Source organism: Myotis brandtii, unplaced genomic scaffold (genome assembly GCF_000412655.1).
Source record: "Myotis brandtii unplaced genomic scaffold, ASM41265v1 scaffold30, whole genome shotgun sequence".
Taxonomy (NCBI): domain Eukaryota; kingdom Metazoa; phylum Chordata; class Mammalia; order Chiroptera; family Vespertilionidae; genus Myotis; species Myotis brandtii.
Window position 1 is genome coordinate 3,925,357 of NW_005361458.1, and position 22,384 is coordinate 3,947,740.

The 22,384-nt window shown below is 38.2% G+C and overlaps 1 protein-coding gene across 7 annotated transcripts in view; it reads left to right on the forward strand.

The window, feature by feature from the left end:
• Positions 1-22,384, forward strand: part of NFIB (nuclear factor I/B) — a 228,322-nt gene that overhangs the window by 551 nt on the left and 205,387 nt on the right. For 6 of the 7 annotated variants that reach the window (XM_005869611.2, XM_005869605.2, XM_005869609.2 and 3 more), the window contains exon 2: positions 5,809-6,340. In XM_005869611.2, coding sequence (XP_005869673.1) covers positions 5,809-6,340 — 532 coding nt within the window. The remainder of the gene's footprint in view (positions 1-5,808; positions 6,341-22,384) is intronic. The other variant, XM_014542379.1, reaches the window with a different exon arrangement.

Sequence of the window (22,384 nt, forward strand, 5' to 3'; positions counted from 1 at the left end):
GGCTGCGCTGCGGCGCCTCTGCTCGAGGTGCCCGCCACCCCTCCGGTTCTTGCTCGCGCGCACTGGGGCAGCCTCGGCTTTAGAGGGGCTTTAGGAGGGAGTAAGCCCTGATCAGCCACCAGTGAACTTGGACGAAGGGACTCGTGCAGGAGTCCTCGTGGGTACCTTTGGACTTCGCTGCGGGGCTTTGGCCCGGCGACGAAGCCAGGCGGAGGTTGTGGTCGGGGGATCCATTCCTTTGCTTAATTTGGGGATCTGAAACTCCGGTTCTTCGTGATCTGCACTTGGCGGTTAACAGTGACCCCACCACAAAGGTAGCCTTTACCTTAACACCAGTTAGCTGGTCGTGATGAAAGTTAAGGACTTTTACAACACGTTCATTTTGTGTAGACCTGTTCATTTGACGATCTTCAGGCGTAGCTCCTATGGCAGAATGTAATGCTGGAAAAAGTGAAGTCATTTTTTTTTAAAAAAATATGCACGTTGAAAATTGTCCCAAGACTTTAGGAACAATGTTATGAAATAAAATCCTGGCTTTATACTTTTTGAAAGAGCAGAAATTGTATAATTTTAAACCAGACGGTCCATTGGAAAAGTGACCAGACCGAACAGACTTACCTGGGGGTGGTTTTCATCGCTGCCCAGCTAACTAACCAGCTAAGGAACTCACTAAGTATCTTAGCTCTGAGTTGTTAGTTGAAGCAGTATTTTAAACCTCTGGAGGTGTGGGACAGTTTACTTTAGCTTTTAGGAGGATGTAGCATGATTGGTCATCGATAACCATTTTCTTTGACATTGGCATAAAGACTAAACAGTTAAAGAAGTGTCACCTCCTCTTAGGTGTGTTGCAATTTAAAAATATTCCAATATCACGATGATGCATTTTTATAAGGGACAAATGATTAAGATTTCAATTGTATGACAATTAGAAGCCATTGTGATTCAAAAGGACTGAGGCATTCATAAATTGTGAATGAAGATGAAAACAATGATAAGGCTTATTCAGTGATTGGATACAGTCCTGTAGCTTTTTGGCTGACACATTTTTTATTGTTTATATTTTGTTTGGCATCTGAGTATGATTAACTTAGATATGGCTATTTTCAGCAAGTAAACGTGCACTTTAATTTAACAAAACTGGAAAAATGAGTTGCTGAGCTATTTGTCCTTTAAAAGCTAAGAATAATGACCAATAAATACGATGATTGAACTGTGTCAGGTAAAACGAATTTCCTTTAGTTGTAAAAGTGACGTTGCATATTACCCATCATCAGGAATTTTTTTTCTCTTTCTGGTAAACTGTGGCCATTTGATATTATTTTTACATTATTGAAGCATTATTCAAATAAAACAAATTGAGATGAGCTTTACACTTGCAAAGTACTGACTCACTTACTCTCACCTGTACACGATTGCTTTTCTGTTTTAATTTATGTTTCCAGCATTGGCTTTTTAGAAACATTGCTAGTGATTTACATACACTGCATTTTTTCTTTCCTCTAAACATGCATTGAAAACTCACTACCTTTACCTTAATTTGTGTAAGTTAAAAATAAAATTGCAGCTTCTAGACATATGGACTATTCGAAGCATATACTGCATCATCATTCTGCTATCACAGTAGTAGTCAAGAATACATACTCACGAACACTAATTCATGGTGACTAATATTATCTACTGTTTAATAATGTAAATCTATGATGATGTATTAAAACTATTTTGGGATTTAAAGTCTATGCAAGAGCAGGTATTTTAGCTTTAGAATTCTCACTTAACTAATACTCTCTATGTGACTTTATAGGTAAGGTAAGGTGTTGTAAATGTAAGGGCACCTTAATTATGTTGCTTCTACATCAGATCAATAATTTGGTTTTGTATTGGAAGAGCCTTACAACTGTAGCAAAACACTTTTTTTTTGGATTTTAAAATACAAAATAGAGAAATATTCTCAATTGGTTGAAAACTTTATAAAGTTTCAATTGTTGAAATGTCGAGATTTTTAGAAAGGATTTTAATTCAAAAAGAGCTACAGTTAAAGTTGATATGTAGCAGAATGTTATGCAAAAGTATCAGTGAATCTATAAATCAGTATTTATAAATCAGTATATATACATCACTGTGAATCAGATATAAAAGGATAATTAAGAACCATCATATATAAGATAGTATTTGCTTTTTCTAAAATTACTGTAAAATCCTTAATAATATAACTTTCACTTGGCATGTTTGCATTGATTTTTTTTCATTGTCTTTCAAGTTCTGTAGTTACATTTTTAAATGGTTTATCGTGAAATAGCAATACTCCAAGAACATCTAGTATTTATTCATTACCAACTATATTGGTCTAATTTTCCATTCTTTCCATGGAAACCATTGTTGCTGTGAAGAAAAATCAATATTTTTAGTGGAATTAGGACTGTTTGCTTTTATATTTGAAACTTGTAACTTGTTATTTATTTTATCAATTTAGTTAAACTAAAAGAAGTTTTAAAAGAGCATTATTGAATCTCAGTGTATTTTAATAAAAATTCTGGAAGAGCAAGGTGATAATATAGAGCCATTAGATCTTAGATCACTTTGATGCCTTGCTTTAAAAAATAATTTTCATAATTGTTTAAAGTGTTATTGTGATAATCTATTAATTAGGACATTTGAATACCTTAATCACCTTTTTTTTGGATGAAGACAGTTACTGTGCTTCATATTAATGCCACTCAAAATTATGAAAAGTATATTGCAACTTAGCATTAGAAAACAATCGCACTTAGGAGATGACATTTTAGGCACGCTAATACAGAAATATATGTGACATAGCAAACCTCTACTTAGCATCATTTTTTGAGGACATGTTTTATCAGTAAGTGCTTCACTTGAATGGAATCCTCATAATAGTAGAGCCCTGAAATATATTAGGGCAATTTTGTGGACTGTGAAAGTTTGCTACTCCTACTTAACAATAATAAAAACAATTTTTTTAAAACATTACTTAGCAGCATCGGTGACAAACTCAAGGCAACTTCATAAAAGATTGTTTTGTGTGCATTTACTGAGACATTCCAAACTCAACCCTCAACTTGCAGTTGGATTGTTTAAAATAATTTATTAAAATTTTGAGATTTGTTACCTGATAGATGATTTGAAACGCAAACAAATGTAATCGAAAATATGTTTGATGTCTTTATAAGAAAAACGAAATGTCACTGAACATAGTACTTAAGGATGCAAGTACTTAAGAGTTCCCGCATTGCTTAATATCTGTTAAAATAATTCTGTATTTTTAAAAGCATGAAAAGGGTAAAATGAGTGACACAAAGCTGCCCTCCATGTACTCTTTACAATTCTCAAGTTTTTAGTTTATGACTGTATAGATGTACGTTTTTTAGTCATATCAATAAATCATAGTTTAAAAGTCAGGTTATATGTATAGGAAGTGAATTCCCAGAGCATGTTTAAGCCCACATTTCCTTGAGCAGGGTTTCCTTTTGCATATGTTTCGAAGGGGGATAAACAAACTTTTTGTAGTTGCAGTGAAAGCTGAAGCATGGCATCAGAAAGGGTATGGAGATAGGGAGGTCTTATCATGGGCTATGGTTGCTGTGAGCAGGGCTGCCTTCCCACACAAAGAACAGATTGTGGTTTAACTCTTTCCATGGCCTAGTTTAATGTGCTCGCATAGTAACTGAATTGTTCGAATCTCTGCTGGAAACTACTGATCGGTTTAATGATTTCCTCCATGGCATTTGGTTATGCCTCATGCTGTGATATAATCATCTGTATTCTGTAGTGTTATAAAATTTTGATTTATATGTATCCTGCTGTAGGAGCGTTTTATGACAATATGTTAAAACCCTTGATAACTGCGTTCTTGATTGGATGGGACATGCACCTCTTCCTTTTCTGAACTGCAAACGGCTAACGTGCCGCAGTCTTTAGCATTGAAACTTTGCGTCTCATCATAAAAAATGGATTCCTAACTACATGGGGTTTTGGGGACACCTTCTTTGTTAGAGTGCCATTAGTTGTACTTTTATCATCTTTACCTAAAGGAATTCATCAGTCTGCTGGTTAAATAGAATTGATTCCACATAGTCCAGGGTGACCATCACTAGTGTATACATTCTAACTTGGGAGATGATCAGTCAGAGAAAGTTATTTCGTGACTGGCTGGAGTGACAATACAGTTAACGTGACCAGAAAAGTGGCCGCGGTGGAAGTTCTTGCTTGCTTCACATCTTAGCTTATTGCACGTGTGCAGTATGCGTGCACAAGATGTGAAGGGCTTTTTCTGAGCTCATGAGACAGGTTTTACCTACGGCAGGAAATAAGGAAACACGGACTGCTTTGGAAAGCAACTTGAAATATTTGTAGGTAAAGATTATCTTCCACTCCTTGTGCCTCCCTTCCTTGAAAAAGGCTTAGGTGAAACAGGCAGGGAGAAAAGTGCAGGAGCCTAAGGTAAAACCACTTAATTCAGAGGATAGGCTACTAAACCATCCGTACGCACTCGCGCAGACTTGCAAGCACATGATAGGTGCACCCACCGTCCTGCCCGAGAGCTCGTGAGCGTAGCAAATGGATCATATTGATTCCACAAAAGCAGTGAGTGACCAGCCGTGCAATCCCGGTGTCACCCTGCCACTACATGCAGAGACACAAAGAATGTAAAGTTGGTGCCAAGTTGCCATTTTTCATTGTTCACCTCAGATTGATTTTTTTTAAAGGCGTTTAGAATAATTGCTGTACTCATGTGATCAGTTAACAAATTAACTGAGGCTGTGGGGCTTCAGATTCTAGAGAAAAAGCTGCCGCAAGAACATGTGTGTAATTTGCGTTTTCAGCTTTACAAACTTTTCTTTAAAAAATGCAAGAGTGTCTGCGAGAGAGCAGGAGAGTGTTGCGTGTGTGTGTGCGTGTATGTGCGTGTGTGTGTGTGTGTGCGCGTGTATGTGTGTGTGTGTGTGTATGTGTGTGTGTGTGTGTGTGTGTGTGTGTGTGTGTGTGTGGTGGGGGCTCCTGGTGGTGGAGGGAGTGAATGCATTGCTCAAAGTATGGAAACCTCTGTTCAGGACACTGATACACAGGCTGCGTCCTTTGCCCACTTTCCCTCACTGTATACCGGTTTCTCTAGTTACCACTCTTGGAATGGTGCTGTTTCAGTGTTGGAATGTTGGACGTTTGATAAGAAAATGGATCAAGTTTAATGGCGCATGCTCTTTGTGCCACCAGCAGCCTCTTGCTGAGAGCATGCTCCAAAAGCGGGAACTGTGTGGCATTACACTGAGCATCTATATGCTTTGTGTTTCTGTGCCACAGAGGAGAGAAATGAACTGTGGCATGGCTCCTGCCTTCTGAGCAGCTCTGCTCCGGTTAAAAAAAAATCTCACTGTGTTCTCTGTAAAATGGTACTGCGTAGTGTTAGTTGGTCAATCCAATATTTAAATATTAAATTATGTGCCAAGCACCTTGGTTGCTTACGTTTTACAGAATGCAGGATGCCTGGTGGGAATGAGGGGGATGGGGCCGGAGTGAAAATACAAATGTAAACCTTATTTTATTTTTAGGAGGGAGAATCAACCTGTGCATTTTGGTGGAAAAGGGGCAGCTTGACATACTTGATTTTCTGCTCGTTCTACTGTTTTGGTCATTTTAAATAAGGAAATAATATTATTTTTTACGTGTAACTTTTTGTGCTGAATTGGGAATGCATTGTGGTCTTATTTTATTTTACTTTATTATTTTATTTTACTTAATTTGAGCCTTTAAAGCGAAACTGACCATGTATGTTTTCTCTTTCCTTGTCTCCCGCAGGATGAATTTCACCCATTCATTGAGGCCCTTCTTCCGCATGTCCGTGCAATCGCCTACACTTGGTTCAACCTGCAGGCTCGGAAACGCAAGTACTTTAAAAAGCACGAGAAGCGAATGTCAAAGGATGAAGAAAGAGCAGTCAAAGATGAGCTGCTCAGTGAAAAGCCTGAAATCAAACAGAAGTGGGCGTCCAGGCTCCTGGCCAAACTGCGCAAAGATATCCGCCAGGAGTACCGAGAGGACTTTGTGCTCACCGTGACTGGCAAGAAGCACCCGTGCTGTGTCTTATCCAATCCCGACCAGAAGGGTAAGATTAGGAGAATCGACTGCCTGCGACAGGCAGACAAAGTCTGGCGTCTGGATCTAGTCATGGTGATCCTGTTCAAAGGCATCCCCTTGGAAAGTACCGATGGAGAGCGGCTCATGAAATCCCCTCATTGCACAAACCCAGCACTTTGTGTCCAGCCACATCATATCACAGTGTCAGTTAAGGAGCTTGATTTGTTTTTGGCCTACTACGTGCAGGAGCAAGGTAGGAGCAGATTGTTCTTTCTTCTCGCACCGCAAACACTGCCCACAAGTCCCCCGTCCGGGATGTCTGGCTCGGGTTGAATGGTCCTGGAGGCCCCTAGATCTCCCCCCTCACCCCCTCCGGGTAGAGTGGCTGCTGTCTTCCACTCAGGTGCCCACTGCCGCGTGCCAGCCCCGGAAATAGACGTGGCGCTTTCATACCTGGATAGGCGTGGGTATTTAAAGAAAGACCCCAAAGAGAGACGTTTGCAAATGTCTTTGAAATAATCTACCTTTTTTTCAAAGGCACAGAATAGCCTGAAAAAATTCGGTTTATTACACTTTGCCGTTTTGTCTTCAGGCTACATTCCTTGCACCATCTTTTCTCAATGTGAAAATGTAACTTTATTTAGGAATAGTTGAAGCGCACTTTAAAAATCTTTGTATTATCCTCAGAACTAATGAGGGAGGTGAGTGAACCTCGTGCACGAATCTAGTGCTATTGCACTGAAAATAGAATTAACATTTCCTATTACAAAATGCTCAGCTAGCCAATGTCAGAGAGTATATTTTATGGCAGACCTAGACTTACTTCATTTAAATGTTTCTGTCAGTACCTACTTTTGATTGTATGATATTCTCGGTAGGTTAAGTGGACTATTGTTGTTTAAATAATTTGTCATAATATTTTTCCAGAGTGACTTTGGAACACTTAATATTGTTAGTTTACTTAAATGTAAATTTATAAAACTTACCGAGGAGAAAAGTTGCAGCTCTTCTGATAGAACAAAAAAAGAAAGTGGACCAGTTACACTGGTTTAAAATAAATCTAAAAAAGAATGCAGAAACCACATCCCATACCTATTTTTTTAAAAAAAATTTTGATAAAGAGAGTGATATAAATATTGCCTCAATAATTAAAAAATAGGTGATATTTTTGCTGAGTGTTTTTTGAGTCGATGAAATATGTTTCCTTACTATTTTTATTTTTCTTCACATATTTTCCTTAAGTAGGTGAGAATTGCTTTTCTTCAAATCAATGTGTCAGGATATAGATGGCCTGGTATTAGTAACAGTCCATAGTAAAACATTATTTTAAAAAACAGCATACCAAAAGTGGGCAGAAGTTTGATCTGCTACACATGGTGGGTTATTTCCTAACTTGGCCTGGCGGTAGGGAAAATGGCCTATAGATAGTCAGGTGGCAGACGGTTATCTGATGTTTGTCAAATAAATGTGGGATTTAATACAGTGGTATGAACTTTAGTATCATCCAGAAGATAAAACATCAAAATTACTCCGACTCATAAATCTAGGTAACTTACTATGTGCTTTTTGTCTTTATCTTTCCTTGATACAATTTTAGAGATATGCTTAAATGTCATTTAACATTTTTTTTTTAGTTTGATTTTAAATAATGGTGCTGGACATCATACATTGGGAAATACTCCTGCCTTTTAAAAAAAAGAAACATTACATTTATGATTTCTATGCATTGAAGAATTAAAGTCCAAGTAATGATGGTTTGGGGACAATATATATTTTCACCCTATGTGTCCTAAAATAAAAGGTCATTAGCACATGACACTTAATTTGATTGGCAGCTGTCTAGGAGGTGACATTTTAAGGTGGGTTGTATATATGTGCTGGATTGACTGTAAATATATTGTAACTGTGTTGTGAAAGTCAAGGCTAGGAGTAAAGTTTTTAAAAAGTGGGTCATGTAACTTTTTAGTGCAGTGTAGGGACGATTTGCAAGCATTTGACTGCTGCTCACATTTTAACTTGCTTGAAGACTAGTCTGTGAGGTGTGCACGTATGTACATCCACTCCCAGGGCAGGCAGCCAATTCTCTGGGTTGATGAACTGACAATAAAGAACATATCCCTTAGATTTGTGAAGATAGATTGAAGAAAGAAAGAAAAACGCATAAAATGCTTTCTGCATTGCACCATCAGTCATGAGAATCATAAAGTTTGAAGCAACTCTTGGAGACCACATTTTCAGATCCAACATTGATTTTGCTGTTGTTTCGAGGCTTCATCATAAAAACCTTTCATTATTTTACCCTGTGCATCTAATTTGTATCCTCCCCTACCTGCCAGTACATCATCTCTTCTTAACATCTGTTGGCTCTTTCTTTGAAAAAAAATTACATCAGGATGCTTTTGTGTTTTCCCTTTTTCAAAACTTTTTTTGGGCCAATATAGCTTAATGATGTCGTTTTGCAGTTGATTAATGAAGGCATCTTAAAAGATAAGTCTGCAGTCAGTGAGGGCTGCCTGTTTTCCACAGTGACCTTTTATTTCTCCTCTAAGTACAAGAAAACCCACTTAAGTCTGTTTTATATATCAGGTAAAGAAGTACAAAGAAAAACATGAAAGAAAAATCAGAAAAGAAAAATGTGATGTTTGCCATAGAATGAGCAACAAAATTACCTTTCCCCCTTTTTTTCTTTCTTGCCTCACTTCTAAACGACTGGGAGGAAAACGAGAGAGAGAACAGGGAGAATGCCAAAGATGGTTGCCACTGGCACCAGGATTGGCATCAGCCCCTCTTTGTTTAGCTCAGGATGCCTGTGATTTGTTAGTTGGCATCCGCATTGCAGTGTGGAGTGATGTTACAATATATTGACAATTTCCAGATCTAGAAATGTCAATAGTCCTCTTGGTTATTTATACAAGATCATAAACTGCATCTCTTCTCCAGGATGAAATAAAGACCAACATATAATAAAGTTCCATTGTTGACCAACTTCCTATGCTTTTCTTTTTCCCTCTTTCCCTTTTGGTTCAACCCACACACACTTTTTTTTTCATGCCCAGAAGCCTCATCTTTTTTTTTTTTTTTTTGAAATGTGGAAAGAGTTACTATAGCTTTGACACAAGCTATAGTGCTACATCTGCATCTGATATGGTTTTGGGGAAAATTTATGCATTTCGAAATCATTTTTGATATATAGTTCATTAGACTTTTGCATCACATGGCCGCAAGGCAGTATTTTCCTTAAAGCTCAACCTCTTTGTTATTCAGCTTCTTCTGTGCATATAGACTGGTTGGCCGCAATTTAGCCCATTTTTTCTATTTCTCTACATTAGCAAAGGGTCATGTTCAGTAGAGTCATTTATAACATTATGTAACCCCTCCCACTTTACCTAAAATATACACATCATTTGGGAGTAACTGCGTTTAAATCCATAAAATCACTGGACGTTATTGATGCAGAGGGCTGCGCTTCGGCTGTTTCGTTGCTACAAGAACCGCCATTTTGTTTGTGAAGTGCCAGGCGAGGGGAAAAAAAAAGGCAGACAGTGTGCTTGATGCCAATAATGGTTGCCAGTGGCACCGAGGTTGGCATCAGACCCTCTTTGTCTAGTTGCTGAATGCCTTTGATTCGTTGGTTGGCATCCGCATTGCAGTGGGCACACTGGAAAGTTTCTGACAATCCCTGAATGAAAGCTGCTTGCTTGTTTGCTGCAGCAAACCTTAGCTAATGTAAAACCCTTTCTTTCTTTTTTTACTTTTAGGGTTTTTTTTTTATTTTTTAAGATTGGGACAGATTAAAGGCAAAAAAAAAAAAAGAAGAAAAAAAAGAAAGAAAGCTCTAAAGGGGCCTCCATTTTCCCAAAGATATTAAAGATGTCCAATGATTCCTGGGCAGGTGGTACCTCTTCCCCATATTGTCTTTGTTATTGCGTGTATGAAAGCAAAGCAAAGCAAAACAACACACAAAAAGCAGGCAAGCCTCGCACAGCACACCTTCCAGAGACACACGTGTGCTTCCTATAGGATTCGGGCTGTGCTAGGAGGAGGGTGTGGAGGACCAGCCAAATGGAGCGATGCGCGGTGTGTTCATTAGGACTGACTATTTCTTTCAGTCACATCACTACGTACCCTCCACTCCCACACTCCCAAAATGTATACCAACATGTTGAGAGGACCTCACTTTTCTTTCCAGTTAGTGTAAATGATTAAAAAAAATATGTATATGAATAAACCTTGAGGAGGAAACCTGTGTTTTTAAGGTCTGATATAAATCCGGCATCCCTGAATGTTTCAGTGCTGCATCAAAACCTGGCCAAATTCTCTGTGCACAGTTCTGCACACCGGGAAAGCCAACCAAAAGGCTGAAATAATTTTGGTTGAAGTTTCCTAGACAGTTAGCATTAATATTGCTTTCTAGTCAACCGCCATTCTCTGGTTAATTAATCAGAAGGATTAGCAGTTCTACCCAAAGCTCTGCACAGAAGGAAGTCTGGCCTATGGGAGGCCTTGCGTTGCCAGGCTGGGCCCTGCCTGAAGGGGAAAGAAAGCCGGGTGGGGTGAGGAAGTGGGGACTGGGCTTTCTCAGAGGCAGTGCAGAGTTCTGAGGAAAGAGAGGTCGCAACACACGGAGACCTTTAGAGAGCTCAAGAGGTAGTCACTGTTGTCATGAGTTTAACAGATTAGAGTTCGAAGGAAGTCAGCCTAACTGATTTTTGGACTGTACTTTGCCCTCGTATTAAACATGTTTTGGAGGCTGGCGAGAGTTCAGGAACCTCATGGCTCCCGGCCCAGGGGCATTTCCTTTAGCCTCGTGGCCCCCTGAAAACTGCGATCCACAGTTAGAGGGCAACTGCTGTTGTTTGATGGTTAAATGTTCATTAAAGTACACGTTGAAGTTTTGAAAACTACGACTTGTTTACAGGGGAGGTTGTAATCCTGCTTGTTTTTGAAACGGAACCCTTCCTGGTTGTCACATACCATCAGCAAGGAAGTGAATGCTAGGAATTATTTTCCTCCTTCAGTCCCTGACTTCTGGAATCCTTTGGGGGCAACAATTATTTCTTTATGAAAAGCTTAAGTAGATAATTGTTTGCGAGTTGACAGCGGACTTTAACATTTTAATAAATTCCACTTCGGTTTGCAGGTATTTCCCATCATGGGGAACTGGAAGCTTTCACAGTGTGTTAAAATGAGGATGATCTGGGGTGTGCTGGCCCTGTGAAAGGCTAGAGAGCATACAGTCTGTAAGCACGCTTGATTAAGGGGAACACTGCTAAGTTTTCCTACCCGCATCCTGTCCTTGACTGAACTCCTGAACTCTAGTGCTCATTTGTTTGCATTCTGGCTCGCACACAGTTCACCAGATAAAGAAGGGCTCTTGTTGGCATGTCTGATGCCTAGGCTTAATGAGACCTTTGTGGGAACATATATTGTAAGATAAGATACTTAGCAATTTTCTCACTGATAAGAAGAAAACACGGTCTGAGGGGCCAGCAGTTTGCTCTCTGTGCCATGATGTCCCTGCCATGAGACGGTATGGCCAGACAACTCAAGGGTTAAACTCCGAGGCCCCACATGCCAGCTGGGGAGGCTTGGCATCTGTGTTCTGATATGGCAAACTAAGCTCTTGCATTGCTCTTAATATGATCTCACTTTTCAAAGGGAAGAGAGAGAGAGAGAGAGAGAGAGAGAGGAGAGAGAGAGGGGGAGAGAGAGGAGAGAGAGAGGGAGAGAGAAGAGAGAAAGAGGTAGGCTCATTTGTACTATTAATTATGATTCTTGGATATTTAAAAACTATAATAACCCACTTTCTAGAGGCAGCAAAGGTTGGTAAATATCCCAGTGACCGTGTTAGGCACCCCTCCACACTTGTACTGTCCCTCCATACACACAGCCCTACATATTTTGAGATAAAAAATATTCATCTAGATAATAGATTTGGATTTGCAAATGTTGTACACTTTGCCTCCTGTGTGGCAAAAGAACTCCATAGGTAAAAGAACTGAAATGATGTCCGTTATTCAGGAATAGTGGTAATTTGGGGGAAATGTGAATTGCTGTGACAGGGGATGATGGTTGGGCTTCCAAAAGGTGCCCCCCTCCCCCAACTCCTCCCTCGAACAGTGCAGTAGGTGCCTGGAGACTTGGAGCTGGGCAGGAGCCATCCAGGGAGCCCACTTATTGCCCCTGCTTTAGTTCTTTAAAGTTTCTAAAGTGGTTGTGGTACCTTGGAAGTATGTCTACAGATAAATGTAATATAGATTTGGTAGGATTTTTTAATTTACTTGTTTTTCCCTGAATTTGAGAGGAAACTGCCAAAAGGAAATCAAAGTATTAATCCTCCATGAACTTTTTCCTTTTAAAGTTGGCACCACAATTTGAAACAACAACCCAAGATATCTGACTTTCACTATGCTCGGTGGATGGAAAACCTAGACCAGTGGGCTCCTTAAAGAACTCTTTTAGAGGGCTCTGGCTCTTCCCACCTCTGCCAACTGGTTATAATTTAAGCATCTAAAGAAGGAGGGACCCATTGGGTAGCTGCGTCAGAACCTTCTGGAATTCCTAAAGTTGAGATAAGTTTTCATTTCTGTCATCCCAGTGGCTTACATGATAACTAACTTTATAATAAAAGGGCTAATGATTGCTTTTGTGTGAAGCTTAAGATTTGCAGAGGGTGGAAATAGCATTACATTCTCATGGAAATAGGAAATTCTTAAATGCCTGTGAATTATGGGTGAAGGCAAGGGAGATCCCTGGCTCTGAAAGTAGCTTTGGGGGGGGGGGGAAGTTCCTCTGCAGTGTGTAAAAAAGAACAGCATTTGCTAGTTTGAGGTTGATGCAAGTCGAACTCGGGACACTGAGGCATTTTTCAGTGTCTGTGCTGCGGCAGAGCAAATGATTAGCCAGCAAAAGGTTCAAAGCAAAGTTTTCTAACTTTCCCCCCCTCCATCCTTGTGGAGGAGGAATACTTTTAGAAATCTCAAGGACTGGTGGTTATGCGATCGGAAACTGGAGTTATTACAGCAGCACGCCTCAGTGCCAAGCATAGCAAGAGGGGAGCTTCCTCATAATCACGCTCACTTCTGTGGCAGCGTGGTATGTCTTCTCATGTTAAAGTACATTCTTGGGCCCTTGAACTCTAATTATGTGATGTGGTTAATTTAACTGAATTCAGTTGTGAGGATTTGGCCTAGAGAACAGATCCTCAAACTGCAGAGAACTTGTGAAAACTAAGTGTGCGTAGTGAGGAGAGAGTCTGTGGGGTTAGCTTGTATTAGCCTGAGCATTACAGGATGTGAGGCTAATGGGACTTGAATGGTTGGGCTTTTTGGTTGTTATATTATTCAGAAAATTGGAAGAAATGGCTACCAATTAACCAACGAGGTGGAAAGACCTTGAGGCTGAATTGAAGGCCACACGTACCCCCTCAAAAAAATTTTTTTCCTGGAAATTTAAATTAAGTGATATTCTAAGATGGGAATGCAAACTATTCTTGTGCATAAATATATGGTTTGTAATAAAACACTTAGATACACATATTTTCTCTGTTTATAATGATCGTTTATACAGGACAGCATTGATGAATCACAGACAAATTAAAGAACTCTGAATAAGGACTATATAATTGAAAATATGGGGTGATGGATGAAGTAATTTTACTAGCTGAGAGTTGCCTGGAGGTTGTATATTTTCAGAAATTTAAGTCAGTTCAGAGCATGTAGTAAGTTATTGCTGAAGCACAAATCAGTTGAAAATGGGATTTGTTTAAGTAAGTGCAAAAAGAAAAAATCAGAATTGCCTTTGTAAAAAGATTATTTAACCCAAATATATGCAGTTTTAAAATTCTGGTTAGCTTCAAAATAGAAAATTCAATAAATAGTATCCAGTTGAATTTTAAAATACATAGCTCGCCCACAAAATCACACAAAAGCATTTAACAAACATCTGTTAATATTGTGACATAAATATATATTCTGATGTTGAATGAAGCTGAATTTTTTTTTTCAAAACTCGCTTGTTCAAAACTCCCATTGGGAAAAAAAAATACATGGAGAAATGAATTGCTGTTAACAGGAATGGTAGAGTTTAGAACACAAATCTAGTCATGAGCCCAGATGTTAAGAAAGTTATTTGAAAGAGGGCGAATTCTGTAATTCATGTGCGTAGGGGATTACATTTACGTCTATGTTAATAACACGAGGATGTCAATATGAAGTCTATACCCCTCTATTAGTGAATTCCAAAGTGTGAAAAATGTTCCTGCTTAGGACAACTTGTATTTTATTATTCTGACATCTGCAGTTTCTGGATGGATTACCTTAAATTTGCTATGCTATGTTAAAAGCCTTGTTTTATGAGGTCGGTCTCAGCGTCTGGCCTTGGTGTCAGGAACCCTGCTACGTGATGCAACTCGCCTTGTTAGGTTTAATTGACCAAAGCTGATGTGTTAAAACAATTCATTTGTGCTGTAACTTATGCCCTGGCTAAGTTGCTACCTGAGTCCTTTGACCTTGACTTGTCTGGGTCATGAAATGGCTGCAAGCTGTTTGACCTTTCTATTGTGTAGCAATGTCACTGTTTCCTCTTATTCTTTTATGGTAATAGCTGACAAAAAGCCCCAGCCCTGACTTTACACCCCAGTGGATTGGAGGCGTCCCTCTGCAGTAGCTCCGTCTTCTGTGTGACATGGTCTGGCTGGAGAAGTGAGTTTCTTTTGTTTGCGGACAGTGATGGGGACAGATTTGCAGCCCTCCTTGCCGTAGGAAATGAGGGGTAGTGTTCTGGGTTGGGGAGGCTTTTGGATTTCTTCTGCTGAGATTTTCAATTTCCGTGTTTTATGATGATGCATATCACAATTTCCTTTCCCCCACTCTTCTGAGGTCAACTTTTCAGCTTTTTATATTTATGGCTTCCTTAATAATCACTTTTCAACATTTTCAGCTGTTACAATAAAAATATTTTATTGTCCTTATATAGGGTAAACATGGTAAATTCAGTTGTGCTTTCGGTTACCAATGTGTAAGTCCTAAAACGATTGACTTTTAAACTTCACCCTATAAATTTTGGTCCATTTTTGGAAAAAGCTGTATGCTCAACATGTAGGACAAAAAATAAAAAAAATAAAAATGAGAGTAATGTTGCCACTTTATGTATTCCATCTCATTACATAATTTTAGAGGAAGCCTATTTTTTGTGACTTAAATAGCTAAATTTTATGACATAGTAGTGAACCATTAGTAAAATTGAAGTTTCATTTCTGTGGGGATTTTTGCCAGTATGAGAAATTAAATATTTATTTTAATGGATATAAAAATTGTGTTTTTTTTTTCTATTCTCTATTAAGAGCTCATATGCAAAAGCAGAGAATTTTATATCTGTTCTCTTCTGCAGCAGTGAAATAATTTTATTTTTAAAATATTGGAAATGCCTTCTGAAATGTTAAAACAGATATTTTTATCCTACCAAATTTTTCTTTGCCAAATATGACATTGTAGTTCATGATTTTTCCTATATTTGCCAGATTAAATATTTAAAATCCAAGCTGTTACATTTTATTTTTACATTATTAGAGGAAAAAAGGAAGTTTAAGTTAGAATGTGCATTTCCTGACTGGTATGTCGCATACTGTTTATACATGTGTGTGGGTACACTGACAGATGAGACACAATGTGGTGCAGGCAAGAGAACCTTGGGAAAAAGCGCTCCATTTTTCTATTCCCATTAAAAAAAAAACACATCTGAAATGGCAGGTGAGAGGGCTTTTCTTCTTTCTCTTTCTTTGGTGGTTGTTGTTTTAAACTATTTCTCCCCCAGGAATGTTCCCAAGATCAAGGAATTTAAATGCTTTTCAGCATTAAATATATTGATAATCCAGCATCCTATAATCTCAGGAGAGAGGGTGAAGGAAATACACTGAATCAGATTTTAGTCAGTCAGTAGCGTCTGTTTCTCTCTCCTCTCCTACAATAACCAATCTAGACTAGAAAATATCTCTCGTGCCCTTTTCTTTTCTTTTTTTTAAAAAAATATTTTATTGATTTTTTACAGAGAGGAAGGGAGAGGAATAGAGAGTTAGAAACATCAATGAGAGAGAAACATCGATCAGCTGCTTCCCGCACACCCCCTACTGGGGATGTGCCTGCAACCAAGGTACATGCCCTTGACCGGAATCGAACCTGGGACCCTTGAGTCCACAGGCCGACACTCTATCCACCGAGCCAAACCGGTCTGGGCTCTCGTGCCCTTTTCTTATGCACTGGTGTCCTCAGTGGTAGTGCAGACGCGGAGTTGGGTTGGGATGTGGTTAGTGGGCTAATGGATCATGTGCAGTGGGGCTGTGGTACAAAAACAGCAACCAGCCCCTGAGGATTTAAAAAATGTCTATGACTTCTTCCAGAAGTCTGCCTGAGTTCTTCCATTGAAAGCAATTGAAATGGATCTCAGCTGTTGCGTTAAAGAGGTTAAATTCCTGGACCATAGGTAATGGGTGCGTGCATGCGTACATGCTTGCGCTGCAGAGTTGGAGGGAAGGTAGAGAAACAAAGAGAGAGGTAGGGCTTACATCTTGCAGGGATTACATAAGAAGGAGGGCTCATTCGTAGATTTGAGTAAATAGCGTGCAATTTAAAGTATTCTGTCATTCTCTGAATTTTGGATTGCTTTTGGAGTAGAGCCCATCTCCCTCCCTCCCGCCTTTTCGGTCTTTGTGGGGCATAGAAAGTGCGTGCACGAATCTGACATTTTGGGTTCTAGTCTTGGTTCTGCCCTTTATCAGCTTTGTGACCTTGGTCAAGTCACGTAAGCAGCCTACGTCACAGGGCTGTGTTGGGCTGTGTTAGGATCACATGAAATAATTAGGGTAAGTGAAAGCAATACTGCCAATTATAGCCATTGTTACTGTAAAGGGACATAACCTAAGGTAGACGTCCAGAGAAACTACCCAAAAGTGAAGAGAAGGAGGGGTTGGGCATTAAATGAGATCATCAATTAATTAGTTGTTATATATTTCAGATGATAAGACATTCCAGAGAGAAAATGAAAGTCCTGATCACAGTAATGTGTATAGATATTTGTTAGTGAATCCTCTGAATGTAGGCACGTAAAGTTAGCTAGTTGTATGTAGTTTGAAATTGATTTAAATTGGAATTACTGTGTAAATTTTAACAATCCTTTATATCAGAATTACCAGGGAATTAATTTCTTGGTCAATCTAGGAGTATTTGAAAGGAAAAAATAAAATAATTTTATTAATGGCACTCTAAGTAATTAACTCAACTTTTGTGTCGAATGAAGTGTATCCTAGCCAGTAACTCATTGCAATTCTCTATATTCCATTGTACTCCAGTAAAAGCACAAGACTTTTATTTAGCAAAAAATTAAATTGCCAACATTTGGGAGCGCTACACTTATGTTTTAGATTTAGTTGGACAGAAGTGATGATGATGTGGCTAGACTGGATTGTTCTTGAAGAGAGCAAGCTGCTGGTTTTTAGATCTAAGCCTGAACATGTCTTTATTTAAAAATGACCTCTGGTTGGGTTGAAACGCAAGATGTTTAATTAGTTACATGAATTGTTTTGATTTAATTGCCATTTAACTCTTCTTCTTTTTTTTTTTTTAAGTCAGTCTTTCCCATTCGTCCTTTTTATGGCATTGAGAAAATTAATTAAATGATCTCTAGAGGAAAAAAGTTAATATTTCTTACTTACAGTGATTTCACTTTTACTAAGAACAACTGGAAGCAAAATGGGAAGTGGGTAAAACATTTACTTTTTCTTTCCAAACTAGATTTGGGATTAGCGTTGGACGTGAGTGGCTCTGGTTGGTTGGATCCATGTGGTCATGAAGCCACTGTGCGGGCTGGATCCTTGGGGAACTAGTCATGGTGCTTGCTGTCCAGGGCCAGTGGGTCTCCCCTCCCTCACTTCGCACAGCAGGCTTGGGAAGTGGACAGATTAGCCCATATCCTCAATCCCTACGAGGGAAATACTTTAAATCGCATGTCACATTGATGCAGTGCAAAAAACCAAAAAATTCATACTCTTATATGAAGCCTTTTTATAATCACAGCCAAGGGGTTCTAGCCAGGAGTTAATAAGAAAAGTTACCTCACTGTTTGTTCATCAGTTAAAGGGTAACTAGGGTGTACAGAAAGCAGAATCAGAACATTGATTAGCTTGTTTAGATTCTGGCACATAATTTTTAATAATCTGTGTCATGCCTTTTCTTTTTGAGAATATACCTGGCTTTTTAGTTCTGTTCATGCAATACACAAAAGTTAAAAAGCATGTATTTTAGTTCAGGAAACAAACTGCATGTGAAAATGTTAAAGATATAGAAAATGTATTGCTGTTGATGGCAGAAGGATTTGGTATTTTGTCTTTCTACTTCATTGGAAAAAGCTTTGTTTACACTCATGGTTTAAAGTTGATGTTGACTTGAAATGGCAATGCGTACATGGTTCTTAAATATTGGTTGTCTTTCAGAGCCTCCTGGACATGGTAACATATTTCTTTAAATTTTCTGATGGTGAAGCATTAATATTTTTGGATAAGACTAACAGTTATCATGTAACAGTATCTGTTCAGTCTCCAAATAAGGGAAAAGCTGCTTATAGTAATATGAGGATCACTGGTCTTACAATAATTAAATAGACTTGTTATACTACATTAATCTCTTTTGGAACATTTGGAATGACTTCTTAGTACTAACAAACACAGCATTAGGCCCTACAATTAATCTGCTTTTTGTATCCAACATTTGTATAATATAAAACATGTGTCTAGAGAAACATATTTCAGGTTTAAGATGAGTTCATAGGAGGACAAAAGGAAATTATATTGGACCATTAAGCAATATGATTCCAAGAACTGATAAAATATGGAATTCATTTCGAGTCAGCATAGGTAGATACATTGTTTTCAGTAAGTTTTTGTTTTTTGGTGGATACCATGTTTGGGCTCTCAGAATTACTTCTCCCCTGAGATCCAGGTTTTGTTCATGACCCACCAGGTACAGTATATGCAATATGACGTGGAAGCATTTTTAAAATCTAATCATACAGGAGGTTGTGTTAACACCTTGTGAGCTGGTGTTTCTTGGTACCTGCCATGAAGGAGACCCCGTTTTAAAGTCTGCTTTGGTTTTGTCCAGCGTTTCATAGAGATGGCGTAAGTTAATGACAGACTGTGCATCCACTAAGCAAGCAGCATGGAACAGATTTGTTGAAGGGACTTCTGAGTTAGGATTATGTTTACATCTTCTGTTGTGGAAGCCCCACGAGGCACAATTTCCTCCTCGATGTGGGCTCTTTATTGCGGTTGTTGGGAATCCAGTCTTAGGTGTTCCAGTTACAGGAAAAATATTTTGCGAAGGATGAAGGATTAGTTCAATTTTAGGACAGATTGCATGCGTATCCACAGAGTTCTAGGGAAATGCGGAGATTATTGAGTGGTTTGCATCCATTTTAGACCATGTGCCTGGGACCAGCTAACACATTGTCAGGGAAAAACACGATGTAGCAACAATATTAGATCATGCAAATGAGACTACTGAATAGTAATAGTTATGGGCAATATTTTGGAAAACACTGATTAGTGACAGTTTTATTACAGCAAATGTATGTATCAAGTCCCCAGATTTCATTGTAATGCACTGAAAACAGATGTCAAAGTGTCCCAAACAGAATTTCATGCTTAATCTACATATTGCATGGAAAGTACAAACAAACCATTTAGAATTCTGTTATTTAATCCTTTTTAGAAGGAATGAAAATATACAATTTAGATGAACTCCATTCTTTCTTTTAATTTCAGTTTTTGTTTTCTAGGGGCGGATGATAAATTATTTTTTTGTTTCCTATATTCTTAAGATGCTTATGGGAGAAGATAGATCTACATATGGACATGGTTTTAGTTAATGTACTTTGAACTGTAAGTTTCTGAACATAAGGTCTTTGCATTAAAAAAGAAGAAAAATTAGGCTCTAAATTATTTAGTGGCCCGGTAATGGAATTACCTTCTTCTGTTCCTTTGTTTACTGATGTAGAATTTCACTCTGTGCCACACAGTGATTGAAGCAGCATGCTGAAGGAGAAGAAAAGAAAATTAGGTAGCCTAACTACTGTTTGCAAGTACCTGGGAGCCTTAGGGCCTCTCAGTGACTCAGTTTCTTTATCTGTCAAGTGAGGAAATTGGCTTGAGGACTTCTCCTGTCCCTCTGAGTTCTGGCATCCTCGGAATTTGGCCTCTAGTTACCTTGGCTGAAGGGCATTGCCCTTCAGATTAAGCAATATTTAATGAAGCTTAGCATACTCTTATTAAATATGGGATTTTAATACATTTGTTTATGAAAGAGAAATAGAAAATGTGTAACTTGACTCTTGAGTAACACTCTCATGTTGCTCAATTCAGAGTCCAATAGTCAGATCGTTTGGTTCAATCTAGATAAAAAGCTTTCTTTTTTAAGAAAGAGGTCTTTAACTCATATAATTTTAGAGCTGGGAGAATCCCTAGAGACCTTCTCACTATGCAGCTGTCGGTACTGAGTCTAAGAGAGGCCCAAAGACACTTTGGTTGCTTGTGTTCGTTTTATTGCTACAGGGGCATAAATAAGGAGAGAGAGAGAGAGAGAGAGAGAGAGAGAGAGAGAGAGAGAGAAAAAAAGAAAAGTTATTTTACATAGTAGCAAGCAAATTTTTTTAAAGGAATATAGAAGAAGCCCTAGTGGGTTTGGCTCAATGTATAGAGCTTCTGCCCCCGGACTGAAGGGTCACAGGTTCAATTACAATCATGAGCCTGCAACCAATCAATGTGTTTCTCTCACACTGATGTTTCTCTCACTCTCTGTATCTCCTCCTCCCTTCCACTCTCTCTAAAATGGAAAAATATCCTCAGCTGAGGATTTAAAAAGAAAGGAATATCGAGTAAAATCATGATTAAAAGTCTGGTATTATCATCTGTAACTTACTGAGATCAATTGACTCATGAGTCCAATTTTTTTTCTTCTGTACCTTTTCATAGTCTTTTCTATTGAAGTCAATCTGCAGTCATGGTCTTCATAAAAATGACTTCTTTCTCTTCTATTTTCAGTGGATGGAAAGTACTATTTAAGTTTGGTCAACTAATATGGAATTGGTGGTGGTTGGAAACAGAAAGGATCCATTAAAAATATTCCTGCCAGACTTCAATAACATTGTAGGTCATGTTTGAGATTGGTTGTAAGAAAAACCATTTTTGAGCGTTAGTTATTGGAAAAAAATATGGAGCTGGTTATGAGGAGCTGGTTTAAGTTTTGCTTCCTGGATTTCTGTAATTTTCATATTAGTTTAATAATTACTATATCTCTATTTTCCTTTTGTGTGGTATATACCTCTCATCTTAGTTTTAAACAATTGTTTTTTAAAGTTTAAAACAATCATCCATGTACCTTATTTTATTTAAGAGATGTTTTAAAATTTTTAAGAATTTTTTTCTTAGCTTAATTTTTAGAAACCAAAACATTAAATTCACAAGGGGAATTCAGTTCCAAAAGGAAACTTTACATGAATCCTTTTGCTAAGGTAAGAATTCTTATATAACACTAAAGATCTATCTGTAAATTATGCTTTAACTATGTATTTATGTATATCAAGGCATACCTGAATACAGCAGCGATTAAGTTAAGGCAGAGATATTAGTAGTAATGGTAAAAGTTTAATATCAGCTACTTTTAGTAGCTAATTTCCAGTTTGATAGTTCATGTTTTGGAAAACTTGAAAGCCTATGAAATGGCACGATTGTAGATGGAAAAATAGATGAATAAAAGATGGGTATTGTGCAAATTCATGACCCCCAAATCAATGGAAGTGTTATGAAGCATTCCATAAAATAGATAATAAGTATTTGATAAATAAATCAGTATAAATTATTTAAACTGACTGGAGAATATTAGGGGCAAATCAGATGAATGTTATTAAGAATAATACAAGGGAAAAATCTGTTTTGTTTTGTTTTTGTATCTCCACTAGTATAAAAAAAATGTCATTTTCCCCTCATATATACTTTAAATTTTAAGAACGAGTAAAATAAGAGCATATGAAATGTGACATCCATATTAGCAATCGAGTTTATTCTGGAATCAAGCTGTAGGTTCACATGTTTGTTTACCTATTGTTCACTGTATAAGTGGGTCATTTCATTATATTTTCTAAGATTTCGTTTTCTGAGCTCTGGAGTGGGCACTGACTACTTGGCAGTTGTGAGGATGAGATGAGAAAGTGCTTTTGAGGTGCTTAACACTGTGCCTGTCATATTGTAGGT